Source organism: Salarias fasciatus, unplaced genomic scaffold (assembly GCF_902148845.1).
Source record: "Salarias fasciatus unplaced genomic scaffold, fSalaFa1.1, whole genome shotgun sequence".
Lineage (NCBI taxonomy): Eukaryota > Metazoa > Chordata > Actinopteri > Blenniiformes > Blenniidae > Salarias > Salarias fasciatus.
The window spans coordinates 178093-191587 of record NW_021941387.1 but is presented as its reverse complement, the minus strand read 5'-3'; the positions used below and the strand labels follow the sequence as shown (position 1 = coordinate 191587).

General features: G+C 53.1%; 1 protein-coding gene across 2 annotated transcripts in view; it reads left to right on the top strand.

The window, feature by feature from the left end:
- LOC115385451 (calpain-5-like) overlaps window positions 1–13495 on the top strand; it is a 41649-nt gene that overhangs the window by 24936 nt on the left and 3218 nt on the right. For both annotated transcript variants that reach the window (XM_030087456.1, XM_030087455.1), the window contains 7 exons: window positions 2262–2470; window positions 2554–2746; window positions 2951–3144; window positions 7778–7855; window positions 8008–8203; window positions 8426–8548; window positions 11756–11952. In XM_030087456.1, coding sequence (XP_029943316.1) covers window positions 2262–2470; window positions 2554–2746; window positions 2951–3144; window positions 7778–7855; window positions 8008–8203; window positions 8426–8548; window positions 11756–11952 — 1190 coding nt within the window. The remainder of the gene's footprint in view (window positions 1–2261; window positions 2471–2553; window positions 2747–2950; window positions 3145–7777; window positions 7856–8007; window positions 8204–8425; window positions 8549–11755; window positions 11953–13495) is intronic.

The following is a 13495-nucleotide window of genomic DNA, read 5'->3' as shown; positions in this document are numbered from 1 at the left end:
CTGATAATTACTCTGAGTTTGATGCAGCCAACTCCATCCAGCCTGAACCCAGCTTCATCTCAGCACCCAGACTGTTTCCAGCCTGAAACCAGCTTCACCTCGGCTCTCGGGGTGTTTCCAGCCTGAAACCAGCTTCACCTCGGCTCTCGTGTTGTTTCCAGCCTGAACCCAGCTTCACCTCGGCTCTCGGGGTGTTTCCAGCCTGAACCCAGCTTCACCTCGGCTCTCGGGGTGTTTCCAGCCTGAACCCAGCTTCACCTCGGCTCTCGGGGTGTTTCCAGCCTGAACCCAGCTTCACCTCGGCTGTGGGGCTGGTGTGGGAGACGTTGCTCCCAGAGGGAGCGAGCTTCCCCCCCGTCTCTCTGCCTGCTGTCTAACAGTAAATATGTGGCAGTGAAGTTGGTTTCAGCCTGTCTAACAGTAAATGTCTGCCAGTGAAGTCGGTTCCACTGAGGGGTTCCGGAGCCGTGGAGCAGGTGAGTGAAGCGAGGCTGCCGGGCAACAGCCGGCGGCATGACGTGGGGAGGGAACTCTGGGAGTTTCCTGGAGGCTTCTGGGAGCCGGGCCGGTCCCGGCCCGCTGCGTGGCTCCTCCCCCCCGGCCGCCTCGGGCCCGGGGGTTACGTCGGCGTCGGCGCGCCGTCCGCCGGGACTCTGGCAGGATGTGGATGGACGAGTCCCCCGCTGGAGGCGCTGAACAGCTCCGCTGCTCGCGGTAATTATAGACGGTGAAGGTTAGTTGAGGGGAATCGGTGGAAATAATGGCGTCAAACCTCTGAGGATCAAACAGAGCGGATGCTGCTGAGCCTGAAAGAGGGTCTCCGTGGAGAGGCCACGCCTCCGATCGGCGGCTCATTAACTCACTTCAGTGGGATTGTCAGTGTTCTTTCTTTCTTTGCTCTGCCTCCCTCTGGTCTCTGCTCGCTGTGTTTGTGCGCAGGTTGGCTTTTTTTGGTCTCTCACTTCTAATCTCGACTCCCTTTGGAACCGTGATCTGGACTGACATACCCCCCCCCCCTCCCACCTATCTCTGTCTGAGTTCCTTTAACTGTTTCCTTTTCAAGACGGAGCGCCGTGATTGACTGCCTGGGCGTCTTTAAAACCCGTCATTTCGTTGTAACTTGTAACTTCTGTAACTTGCTGTGATGACAATAAAGAGCATTCCATTCCATTTATCTGCCAGACTGATGTTTGCTGCTGCTGTGAGGACCAGGGGCTTCAAACACACTCTGGTTCTGGAGCCACATACAGCTCAATGCCATCTGGACCGGGCCGGGCCGGGCCGGGCCGGGCCGGAACTGCATCCAGTCTCAACATGAAGAGGATTTTAGAGAACGCTTCTGCTGGACAGTCCAGAGAAATGTCCTCTAGTCCCCCGTCCCCACTGCAGCTAGCGGGTCGACCCGTGTTTTCGACCCGCTAACGATCGGCTTAAGACTCCTTTCCCACTGCCTCCAGACCCGGGTCTAGCCGCCTGCTGGCGAGCCGCGTCGCTGCGTTTTCCCGCACTGATGGTGTCCCACCTTGATGACATCATCAGCGTGATGGAACACAACGAAAGTAAACAATGCAGCGGAACGCCGTCCCTGTTACCTGTAGATGAATCTCCTCTTCCTGGATCAGGAGCAGCTCTCTGGTCTCCTGTCCTGCAGTGCTGGTCATCCTGAAGGAAATCTCACGCTGTGTCCAGAAACAACAACTCGCGCGCTAACGTAGCCGCGCTGCGTCGACGTCATGTAACTTCCCAGATGTGTCCCTCCCACTAAAAGCTGGTAGAAAGCTGACCCGCTAAAAACCCGGGTCGATTGCAGAGTTTAAAGACCCGGGGCTAAATGCCGATTCAACCCTTTCACACTGCATGAGGAGCCGGGGGTTAGCGGGTTTAAACGGGTTTTTTGGCCGGTGGGAAAGGGGCTTTAGCGTCTCCTGCCGGCGTGGCTCTGAGGCTAACGCTAGCCCTGTAGGCTAACGCTAGCCCTGCAGCCTCCTCAGCAGCAGATCTCTGCTCGGCTCGCACTGTTCCGTCGCTGCTCTTAAAAATCAATGTTTCTTTGAAATGGTCACAGATTACGGGCCAGATTGCAGCCGCTTGCCGGCCAGTTTCAGTCCACAGGCCTTAGGTTTGACAACCCTGGAATAGTGGTCGTTCTCACTTTGATTTAATTAGAGTGTGTCCTCCCACTGTGTCAGCTGCTGGAAGCTTCGCTCCTGAACTCCTGGACTCTGGATTCATGTTGTCGTCTGCCTGGTCTCCTGAAACAGGTGATTCCTGACTGGAAGGACCAAGAGTGGGACGAGACGAGACCCGCGGCGTACGCCGGGATCTTCCACTTCCGGTTCTGGCGGTTGGGCGAGTGGGTGGACGTGGTGATCGACGACCGGCTGCCCACGCTGGACGGAGAGCTGGTGTACTGCCACTCCAACGACCGCGACGAGTTCTGGAGCGCGCTGGTGGAGAAGGCCTACGCCAAGTGAGTGCTGGACTCCGGTCCCGGTCCCGGACTCCGGTCCCGGTCCCGGCGCCTCGGCCTGACGCTCGGTGTGCGTTCTCCAGGATGTGCGGCTGCTACGAGGCTCTGGACGGGGGCAACACGGCCGACGCTCTGGTGGACTTCACCGGCGGCGTGTCCGAGCCGCTGGACTTACTGGAGGACGGATACAGAGACCAGGAGGACAAGCAGAGCCAGCTGTTCGAGAGAGTCCTGAAGGTTCATGAGAGGGGAGGCCTCATCAGCTGCTCCATCCGGGTGAGTCCCAAGCCCCCCAGACTCCTGCTCCATCCAGGTAAGCCCCCCCCCCAAGAGAGTTCCTGCTGGTCCAGGTGGGTTCTGCCCCCCCCCCCCCCCCCGACAGCTCAGACAGCTCCTGCTGGTCCAAGTGGGTTCTGCGCCCTCCCCCAGACAGCTCCTGCAGGTCCAAGTGGGTTCTGACCCCCCCCCTGTCCTCTCCAGGCCGACTCGGCGGCGGACATGGAGGCCCGGCTGGCCTGCGGCCTGGTGAAGGGACACGCCTACGCCGTGACCGACGTGCGCCGGGTCCGGCTGGGCCGCGGCCTGCTGGCCTTCTTCAGGTCGGACAGACTGACCATGATCCGCATGAGGAACCCCTGGGGACAGCGGGAGTGGACCGGGCCCTGGAGCGACGGGTGAGGACGCAGGCCAGCTTCCACAGATGAAGTCCTGCTTGTGTGTTCATACACTTACAGTATGCGTGTGTGTGTGTGTGTGTGTGTGTGGGTGCTCAGGTGATTTTCTGGACGTATTCTTGGAGGGAGGATGTTTCCTCCTGGATGGTGGGTGGCTTGGATGCCCAGGGTTCGGGTTCGGGTTTTCACCAGGCCTCAGCGCCGCTTCACTCATATAACACTGGAGTCTTTTGCAGAGAACCATCCAGTAACTTTTCATGGAGGAATTGATCATTTAACAGTGGAGGCTGCAGAGACGTCGGGCGTGACGGCGGTCTTCCACACTGACTGCTGTTATCCAGACACTAGGGGTGTAACGGTACACAAAAGCCACGGTACGGTACGTACCTCGGTGTAAGGGTCACGGTTCGGTACGTTTTTCGGTACAGTGGGGAAAAAGTAAAAAAAGCTCACAAATGTACCAGAACATTTGTCCCAAGCTTTCCCATGCGACACATTATTGGCCCAGTTTACATGGTGTTTTTTCAATCCGATTGTAAACAATAGTATTAAACGCGAGTGTATTCATGTACAGCATACAAAGCATCCACGATGAATCCTCGTTTACAAGGACCCTGTGACATGCGCACAAAGTCTCACGAGGAACTTGCAGGTCTTCCTCTCTGCAGCAGCAGTCCTCAGCGCCAAGCAGAGAGTTTTTATCTGCTGATATCTGCTCAAATAATGTCCCAAAATCTCCATGATACGCTGCTGAAAGAGCGGCTGCTCCCCTGACCGCAGCACCGCCGTGCGGAGCAGCACGTCTCGGAGTGAGCTCTGCGCCGCATGCCGATGTTTCGAATTAACTGGTGCCCGTGTTAACTTGTGACCAATAATGACTGAAACATCTAGTCGTTCTGGCGAACGTCGGTTATCGACAGTTACAGTGAGTGTATACGTTTAAAGTCTTTTGTGAGTCTTACTTTAACAACTGCTGTAATCAGCATGTGTTTACACAGACCTCCGCTGTCATTCGTTAACACGGGAACCAGTTAATCCATAACACCAGCCGGCGATCGCTCGTATTCTGCTATAGAGCTCTTTATACAACTCGCTGTTGCACGATTTGGTTCCATCTTGCCTCTCCAATGTTTTTTATGTCGGGGTTTTGTATTAAAAAAGTGTTTTTCCACCACCGTGGCGTTCTCTACTGGTTTTCTGACTGTGCTGCTTCCCGTTTACTGGCACGTCACACGTCACTCCCTATGAGGGAACGCACGCGGAACAAATACTCTCCCATTTAATCCGCTCCGCCACACGCTGCAGCTCTCATTCCGCTTGTACTTTCTTCTTCATTTGTTCATGTTTGGACCTGCTTGTTGTACTTCTTCTTCTTCTGTGATAATGGTGGTTGCCGGCAGCTTTTAGGCTCATTACCGCCATCTAAGGTTGGCATTTTTTTTTTTTTTACTCACTGGTGTATTCGTCGTGTGATTGTGTGTGCCGAACCGTGACCCCCGTACCGTGACGGTACAGGACGAATACAAATACTGTTACACTCCTAATAGATATACCTGCAGAGAGCCATAGATATACCTGCAGAGAGCCATGGATATACCTGCAGAGAGCCATAGATATACCTGCAGAGAGCCACAGATATACCTGCAGAGAGCCATAGATATACCTGCAGAGAGCCATAGATATACCTGCAGAGAGCCACAGATATACCTGCAGAGAGCCATAGATATACCTGCAGAGAGCCATAGATATACCTGCAGAGAGCCATGGATATACCTGCAGAGAGCCATAGATATACCTGCAGAGAGCCACAGATATACCTGCAGAGAGCCATAGATATACCTGCAGAGAGCCATGGATATACCTGCAGAGAGCCATAGATATACCTGCAGAGAGCCACAGATATACCTGCAGAGAGCCATAGATATACCTGCAGAGAGCCATGGATATACCTGCAGAGAGCCATAGATATACCTGCAGAGAGCCACAGATATACCTGCAGAGAGCCACAGATATACCTGCAGAGAGCCATAGATATACCTGCAGAGAGCCACAGATATACCTGCAGAGAGCCATAGATATACCTGCAGAGAGCCATGGATATACCTGCAGAGAGCCATAGATATACCTGCAGAGAGCCACAGATATACCTGCAGAGAGCCACAGATATACCTGCAGAGAGCCATAGATATACCTGCAGAGAGTCATAGATATATGACCTCACTATGATCACTACAGGTATATCTATGGCTCTCTGCAGGTATATCCATGGAGTACCAGCCAGTTGACTCCTCCAGAAAAGGCAGGGGATGTTCAGGGATTAACTGGGATGCTGTGTGTTGTGTGTGTGGGGGTGGTGGAGGTGTGTGAGGGGTGTGTGTGGCAATGTGGTGAGTGGGCGGGGCTTCCAGGCAGTCAGTCAGTGGGGGGGGGGGGGGGGGGGGGGGGGGGGGGGGGTGTACTGCATGCTGAATAGGTGCGTTCACGATGGCAAAGCCAGAGGTAGGCGGAGCTAGACGAAGGAGATGGCGCAGCGTGGGGCGGAGTTATAAGTCTGCCTCCAACTTGGACAGCCCTATGTTCTCCATGTTTGTGTTTCTCATGACTCCCACCGTGGGGGGTGTGTATTTATGCAAATGAAGCGTGTTATCATTGATGAGGAGAGGGCTGGGGTCCAATCCCCTGCCTGTCTGAACCAGAGCGGTGGGCCAGGTAGCGGTGAGTTGCTCTCCAGCAGCTCACAGTGGCTCCTCTGGGACCGATCTGGTTTGGGTCTCGCCAGTTTTCGACGCCCTACGTAGGTCCTACGTATCAGTGACCCGGGCCACATCTGGGCGGGGCGGCTCAAAAGTCTTAAAAGTCTGCCTCTGGCTTTCTCACGTCGAACGCAACCGTTGTTATCTTCTAAAATGGAGCTGCCCAGCGGCTTGGGTGGAGGTCCTGACCACAGAAAGCTGGACGGCTGAGCAGGAGAGCTGGAGAGCCAGGTGTTGACCCTTCAGAAGGTCGTCAAAGGTCCAGAGATACAAACCGACCTCCCACAGCTCTCCAACAGGTTAGCAAGGTCTTTAAAGTCCTGCTGGGTCCTCTGACTGCGGCCAGGCCCTGTCCTTCGTCCCGACGTGGACGAACAGTGGAGGGGAGGGACTGCGGGAGCTCCGGGAGCCTGTGGAGGATCGTGGAGACAGTAGCACCAGGAATACAATAATTCGACAGAGCAACAAGAAAACACGTCAGTCCACTGTTTTCCCTGTCTGCTGTCCGATTAATTATCAGTAGGGCTGTCAAAATTAGTGCCATAATAACAAGTTGAGTCAAATTCCTATTAACGTCACTGATTTATTTGACGTATTTGACGGCAGGTGTTTTGTGACCCTCGTCTCGCTCCGTAGTTTGGGAAACTGAGAGGTCCTTGATGTGGTGTTGCAGTAGTAATCCTGCCTCCATTTAGACTGATCCAGACCCTCAGTGGAAGCTACAGGAAGCGTTTGGAGGCTTTTATTTCTGCAAAAGGAGGATCTACTAAATGTGGATGAAATTCTTTCTGTTGTTGAGCCCAAATTTATACACCTGCCTACTTTTGTTTCGGTAAATATTGCACGTTTTCTGTTAATCCTGTAAACTTCATTTCACTTCTCCAACATCACTGTGTTTGTCTGCTAGATGATGTATTTAACTGAAATTGCTGATCCGAGCAACCAATGATTTATTTATTTTTTTTTTTTTTAATTTTTTTATGAAAAAAAAAAAAAAGAAAAAAAAGCAACCAATGATTTATAAAGGACAATCTAGAAAATGATCGGGGTGCCCAGACTTTTTCATACCACTGTATGTGATGCGTGGCAGCGAGTGGCCCCTCCACAAGATGGCCGCCACGTAGCAGCGAGGCAGCGTCCAGTTCATGGTGTCTGTGGTGACGACAGGCTGGAGGAGCAGAGAGGATCTGTTCCTCCTGACGGCTCCAGCTGGTTCTCTTCAGCAGCCTGGTTCTGGTCCAGCAGGTCCAGCAGTCTGGTTCTGGTCCAGCAGGTCCAGCAGTTTCTGGTCCAGCAGGTCCAGCAGTCTGGTTCTGGTCCAGCAGGTCCAGCAGGTCCAGCAGTCTGGTTCTGGTCCAGCAGGTCCAGCAGTCTGGTTCTGGTCCAGCAGGTCCAGCAGTCTGGTTCTGGTCCAGCAGGTCCAGCAGTCTGGTTCTGGTCCAGCAGGTCCAGCAGTCTGGGCTGAAAACGGGAAATGTGGCTGGTTGGACGCGACATGGTGAGATTATTACTCAGTGATGCTCCACTCAGGTCCAGATGTCCTTCCAGCCTGTTTTCTGAGGCTGCAGACTGTGTGAGGAGATGATTCTGGACAGGACCCGATATTGACCTGACTGTGGAAACAGCAGTAAACATGTGTTTACATAAAGCAGCATGTTGATGAGAGGAGGAAGAACTGGACCATTTTCACTTCAATGTACATTTAGAGCAGATAAAACATGTGATCAGTTTGTGATTAATCAGAAGTTAACTATGGACACTCATGCCAATAATGAGGATTCCATATTTGAATCGATTGACAGCCCTGATTATTTTCCTTTGAAGGTATGTGGAGGACACCTTATGGCACAAACCCTGTTTTGGTTGTTTGTGTTTTCCAGCTCTGAAGAGTGGAAGAAGGTCAGTCAGAGTGAGAGGGAGAAGATGGGCGTCACAGTGCAGGACGATGGAGAGTTCTGGTGAGTTCTGGTCCAACACTGCCACCTGCTGGCAGACACACTGCACTGCACAGCAAACCTCCAGATTCGTTGACTGGCTGGTTGGAGTATCTGTGTGTTTGTGCTTCTTTGGTCAGATAGAATCGTTTGTTTCCTCCGTCTTCCCCCTGCAGGATGACGTTCACCGACTTCATCAGTAACTTCACTGACCTCATCCTGTGTCGCCTCATCAACACGTCCTATCTGAGTTTCCACAAGACCTGGGAGGAGGCCGTGCTGCGGGGCTCCTGGTGTCGCCATGACGACCCGCGACTCAACCGGGCCGGAGGCTGCACCAACAACAAGCACTCCTTCCTCCAGAACCCACAGGTCTCTCCTGTTCTTCATCCACTAATTCATCCTTCTGTCCTTCTTTCCATCCTTCTATAGTCTGTATTGCTCCATCGGACTTGTTCTTTGCTTGATCTGGTTTAAGGTCGCTGGTCACACTGATTGACCTGTGGCTGTGTGTGTGTGTGTGTGTATGTGTGTGTGTGTGTGTGTGTGTGTGTGTGTGTGTGTGTGTGTGTGTGTGTGTGTTCTGCACTGTAGTATGTGTTTGATGTGAAGAAGTGGGAGGATGAGGCTCTGATCTGCCTGCAGCAGAGAGACCGCAGAGCCACCCTGAGAGACGGCCGGGGACAGAACCTGGCCATCGGCTTTGAAATCCACAGAGTAAGATGGCTGTTCGTGGTGATCAGAGGGTGAGACAGGTGCTGGAACAGAGTGAGACAGGTGTTAGAGCAGAGTGAGACGGGCGTTAGAGCAGAGTGAGACAGGTGTTAGGGCAGAGTGAGACAGAGCAGAGTGAGACAGGTGTTAGGGCAGAGTGAGACAGGTGTTAGAGCAGAGTGAGACAGAGCAGAGTGAGACAGGTGTTAGGGCAGAGTGAGACAGGTGTTAGAGCAGAGTGAGACAGGTGTTAGAGCAGAGTGAGACAGAGCAGAGTGAGACAGGTGTTAGAGCAGAGTGAGACAGAGCAGAGTGAGACAGGTGTTAGGGCAGAGTGAGACAGAGCAGAGTGAGACAGGTGTTAGGGCAGAGTGAGACAGGTGTTAGAGCAGAGTGAGACAGGGCAGAGTGAGGCAGGTGTTAGGGCAGAGTGAGACAGGCGTTAGAGCAGAGTGAGACAGGCGTTAGAGCAGAGTGAGACAGGTGTTAGAGCAGAGTGAGACAGAGCAGAGTGAGACAGGTGTTAGAGCAGAGTGAGACGGCAGAGTGAGACAGGCGTTAGAGCAGAGAGAGACAGGTGTTAGGGCAGAGTGAGACAGGTGTTAGGGCAGAGTGAGACAGGTGTTAGAGCAGAGTGAGACAGGGCAGAGTGAGACAGGTGTTAGGGCAGAGTGAGACAGGCGTTAGAGCAGAGTGAGACAGAGCAGAGTGAGACAGGCGTTAGAGCAGAGTCAGACAGGTGTTAGGGCAGAGTGAGACAGGCGTTAGAGCAGAGTGAGACAGGTGTTAGAGTAGAGTGAAACAGAGCAGAGTGAGACAGGTGTTAGGGCAGAGTGAGACAGGCATTAGAGCAGAGTGAGACAGGCGTTAGAGCAGAGTGAGACAGGTGTTAGAGCAGAGTGAGACAGGGCAGAGTGAGGCAGGTGTTAGGGCAGAGTGAGACAGGCATTAGAGCAGAGTGAGACAGGCGTTAGAGCAGAGTGAGACAGGTGTTAGAGCAGAGTGAGACAGAGCAGAGTGAGACAGGTGTTAGAGCAGAGTGAGACGGCAGAGTGAGACAGGCGTTAGAGCAGAGTGAGACAGGTGTTAGGGCAGAGTGAGACAGGTGTTAGGGCAGAGTGAGACAGGTGTTAGAGCAGAGTGAGACAGGGCAGAGTGAGACAGGTGTTAGGGCAGAGTGAGACAGGCGTTAGAGCAGAGTGAGACAGAGCAGAGTGAGACAGGCGTTAGAGCAGAGTCAGACAGGTGTTAGGGCAGAGTGAGACAGGCGTTAGAGCAGAGTGAGACAGGTGTTAGAGTAGAGTGAAACAGAGCAGAGTGAGACAGGTGTTAGGGCAGAGTGAGACAGGTGTTAGAGCAGAGTGAGACAGAGCAGAGTGAGACAGGTGTTAGGGCAGAGTGAGACAGGTGTTCGAGCAGAGTGAGACAGGCGTTAGAGCAGAGTGAAACAGGTGTTAGATCAGAGTGAGACAGAGCAGAGTGAGACAGGTGTTAGAGCAGAGTGAGACAGGTGTTAGAGCAGAGTGAGACAGGGCAGAGTGAGACAGGCGTTAGAGCAGAGTGAGACAGGCGTTAGAGCAGAGTGAAACAGGTGTTAGGGCAGAGTGAGACAGAGTAGAGTGAGACAGGTGTTAGGGCAGAGTGAGACAGAGTAGAGTGAGACAGGTGTTAGAGCAGAGTGAGACAGGCGTTAGAGCAGAGTGAAACAGGTGTTAGATCAGAGTGAGACAGAGCAGAGTGAGACAGGCGTTAGAGCAGAATGAGACAGGCGTTAGAGCAGAGTGAGACAGGTGTTAGAGCAGAGTGAGACAGGCGTTAGAGCAGAGTGAGACAGGCGTTAGAGCAGAGTGAGACAGGCGTTAGAGCAGAGTGAGACAGGCGTTAGAGCAGAGTGAGACAGGCATTAGAGCAGAGTGAGACAGGTGTTAGAGCAGAGTGAGACAGGCATTAGAGCAGAGTGAGACAGGCGTTAGAGCAGAGTGAGACAGGTGTTAGAGCAGAGTGAGACAGGGCAGAGTGAGGCAGGTGTTAGGGCAGAGTGAGACAGGCATTAGAGCAGAGTGAGACAGGCGTTAGAGCAGAGTGAGACAGGTGTTAGAGCAGAGTGAGACAGAGCAGAGTGAGACAGGTGTTAGAGCAGAGTGAGACGGCAGAGTGAGACAGGCGTTAGAGCAGAGTGAGACAGGTGTTAGGGCAGAGTGAGACAGGTGTTAGGGCAGAGTGAGACAGGTGTTAGAGCAGAGTGAGACAGGGCAGAGTGAGACAGGTGTTAGGGCAGAGTGAGACAGGCGTTAGAGCAGAGTGAGACAGAGCAGAGTGAGACAGGCGTTAGAGCAGAGTCAGACAGGTGTTAGGGCAGAGTGAGACAGGCGTTAGAGCAGAGTGAGACAGGTGTTAGAGTAGAGTGAAACAGAGCAGAGTGAGACAGGTGTTAGGGCAGAGTGAGACAGGTGTTAGAGCAGAGTGAGACAGAGCAGAGTGAGACAGGTGTTAGGGCAGAGTGAGACAGGTGTTCGAGCAGAGTGAGACAGGCGTTAGAGCAGAGTGAAACAGGTGTTAGATCAGAGTGAGACAGAGCAGAGTGAGACAGGTGTTAGAGCAGAGTGAGACAGGTGTTAGAGCAGAGTGAGACAGGTGTTAGAGCAGAGTGAGACAGGGCAGAGTGAGACAGGCGTTAGAGCAGAGTGAGACAGGCGTTAGAGCAGAGTGAAACAGGTGTTAGGGCAGAGTGAGACAGAGTAGAGTGAGACAGGTGTTAGGGCAGAGTGAGACAGAGTAGAGTGAGACAGGTGTTAGAGCAGAGTGAGACAGGCGTTAGAGCAGAGTGAAACAGGTGTTAGATCAGAGTGAGACAGAGCAGAGTGAGACAGGCGTTAGAGCAGAATGAGACAGGCGTTAGAGCAGAGTGAGACAGGTGTTAGAGCAGAGTGAGACAGGCGTTAGAGCAGAGTGAGACAGGCGTTAGAGCAGAGTGAGACAGGCGTTAGAGCAGAGTGAGACAGGCATTAGAGCAGAGTGAGACAGGTGTTAGAGCAGAGTGAGACAGGCATTAGAGCAGAGTGAGACAGGCATTAGAGCAGAGTGAGACAGGTGTTAGGGCAGAGTGAGACAGAGCAGAGTGAGACAGGTGTTAGGGCAGAGTGAGACAGGTGTTAGCGCAGAGTGAGACAGAGCAGAGTGAGACGGGCCCCCTGCTGTCTGCTGTGTCAGGTGGAGCTGAACCGGACCTACCGGATGCACGTGCCGCAGCAGAAGGTGCAGGGCAGCGTCTACATCAACTCCAGGTCTGTGTTCCTCCGCACCGACCTGAAGGAGGGCCGCTACGTCATCATTCCCACGACCTTTGACCCCGGGCTGGAGGGAGACTTCCTGCTCCGTATCTTCACCGACCTGCCTTCTGACTGCAGGTAGGTCGGCGCTGTGCTGGCTCTGATCCAGCGGCTCCACAGGATTCCAGTGATCCCTGAAGACAGCGGTGTCCAGGCTCTGGCTCTGGGGCCCGCTGGGGACAGGACTGAACCGGCCCTGTCCAGCATGGAAGCAGCAGAACGGAGGTTCTGCTGCTGGAAGGTTCCAGACCAGCATCAAGCTCCTCTTGTTAACATGGTTTCTTACTTTATCTCATTAATTTTGAGTAGTGAGACAGGAGGACAGAGAGACAGGAGGACAGACAGAGAGAGAAGGAAACGGAGAGTAGAGAAGGAAGAGAGCAAAGGTTCCACCATCCTTCAACTACAACCCACACTCCAGAACCAGAACAGAGAGAACAGAGAACCTCCTTCAGACTGTAGCCAGAGAACACCGCTGGCAGTGAAGCTGAGGATCCAGGTGTCAAATTAAACACCAGGACATTAGGAGAGACCTGATCCAGAGTCCACCAGTCCCAAGACAACAAGGAGACTGAGTCCACATAAAGCTGAACTGAACTGAACTGAACTGAACTGAACTGAACTGAACTGAATTGATTGGTCGATCTTTCGGGAGAGTGCCTTCAGTTTGAGCTCTAATAGTTCTCATTTAGTGGTTAAAGAAGGTTCTAGATCCTTCCTGCTTCAGGTTAAAGGATCTGAGGTTCCAGAGCTGGACTACGCATGACAGTGATCCAGTCTGGAGGAGACGAAGGCATGGACCAACCTCTCAGCGTCCGGTTGGGAGAGGGAGGGGCGGAGACTGGCGATGTCTTTTAGATGGAGGAAAGAGACTTTGCAGAGATGGTGAATGTGGGTTTCAGAGGTAAGGTGAGAGTCCAGCATGACTCCAAGATTTTTAACTGAGGATGGCACGGTGATGCCTTCACTGATACGACTGGCTCCAGACAGACCTCCACCCTCTCTCATGGTGCTGACCCTGATCAGGGAACCCCGTCCTGTCTGATCCAGAACCCCGTCCTGTCTGATCCAGAACCCCGTCCTGTCTGATCTCTTCCTGGAATCACTGAGTTCACATTAAGTGGCTTTAAATCCAGGAGACGTCTGTCAGAGGACACTGAGACCAGATTCAAGGGACTGATCCATCAAGATTATCTTCAAAGGCATGGATGACGAACAACTTTCTACAACTAAACAGTAGCAAAACAGAAGCCATCCTGATAGGTAGTCCACACCAAACCCGGTCCCCCTCCCTCAGCAGCTTCCCCGTCTCTGGACATAGCAGAGCGCAGCTGAGGAGCTGAGGCTCAGGATCAGCATCGACATGAGTGTTAAAGTCTAAACTAGAACCTGATCTGAACCCAGACCTGAACTGGAGACAAAATCTGAACATTCAGGTCGAAATTCACAATCTGGAACATCATAGGGTGGCTGGTCCTTCATCAGTGTGCTGCTAGCTAAGAAACAATCTAGTCTGGAGTAGGAATGGTGAAGTGTTTGGTCTGGCGGTGGGGGTGAGAGCGCCAGGCATCACTGAGACCAGCATCCTTCATGTCCTGGTGGAGATTCTGAGGCTTCCTGT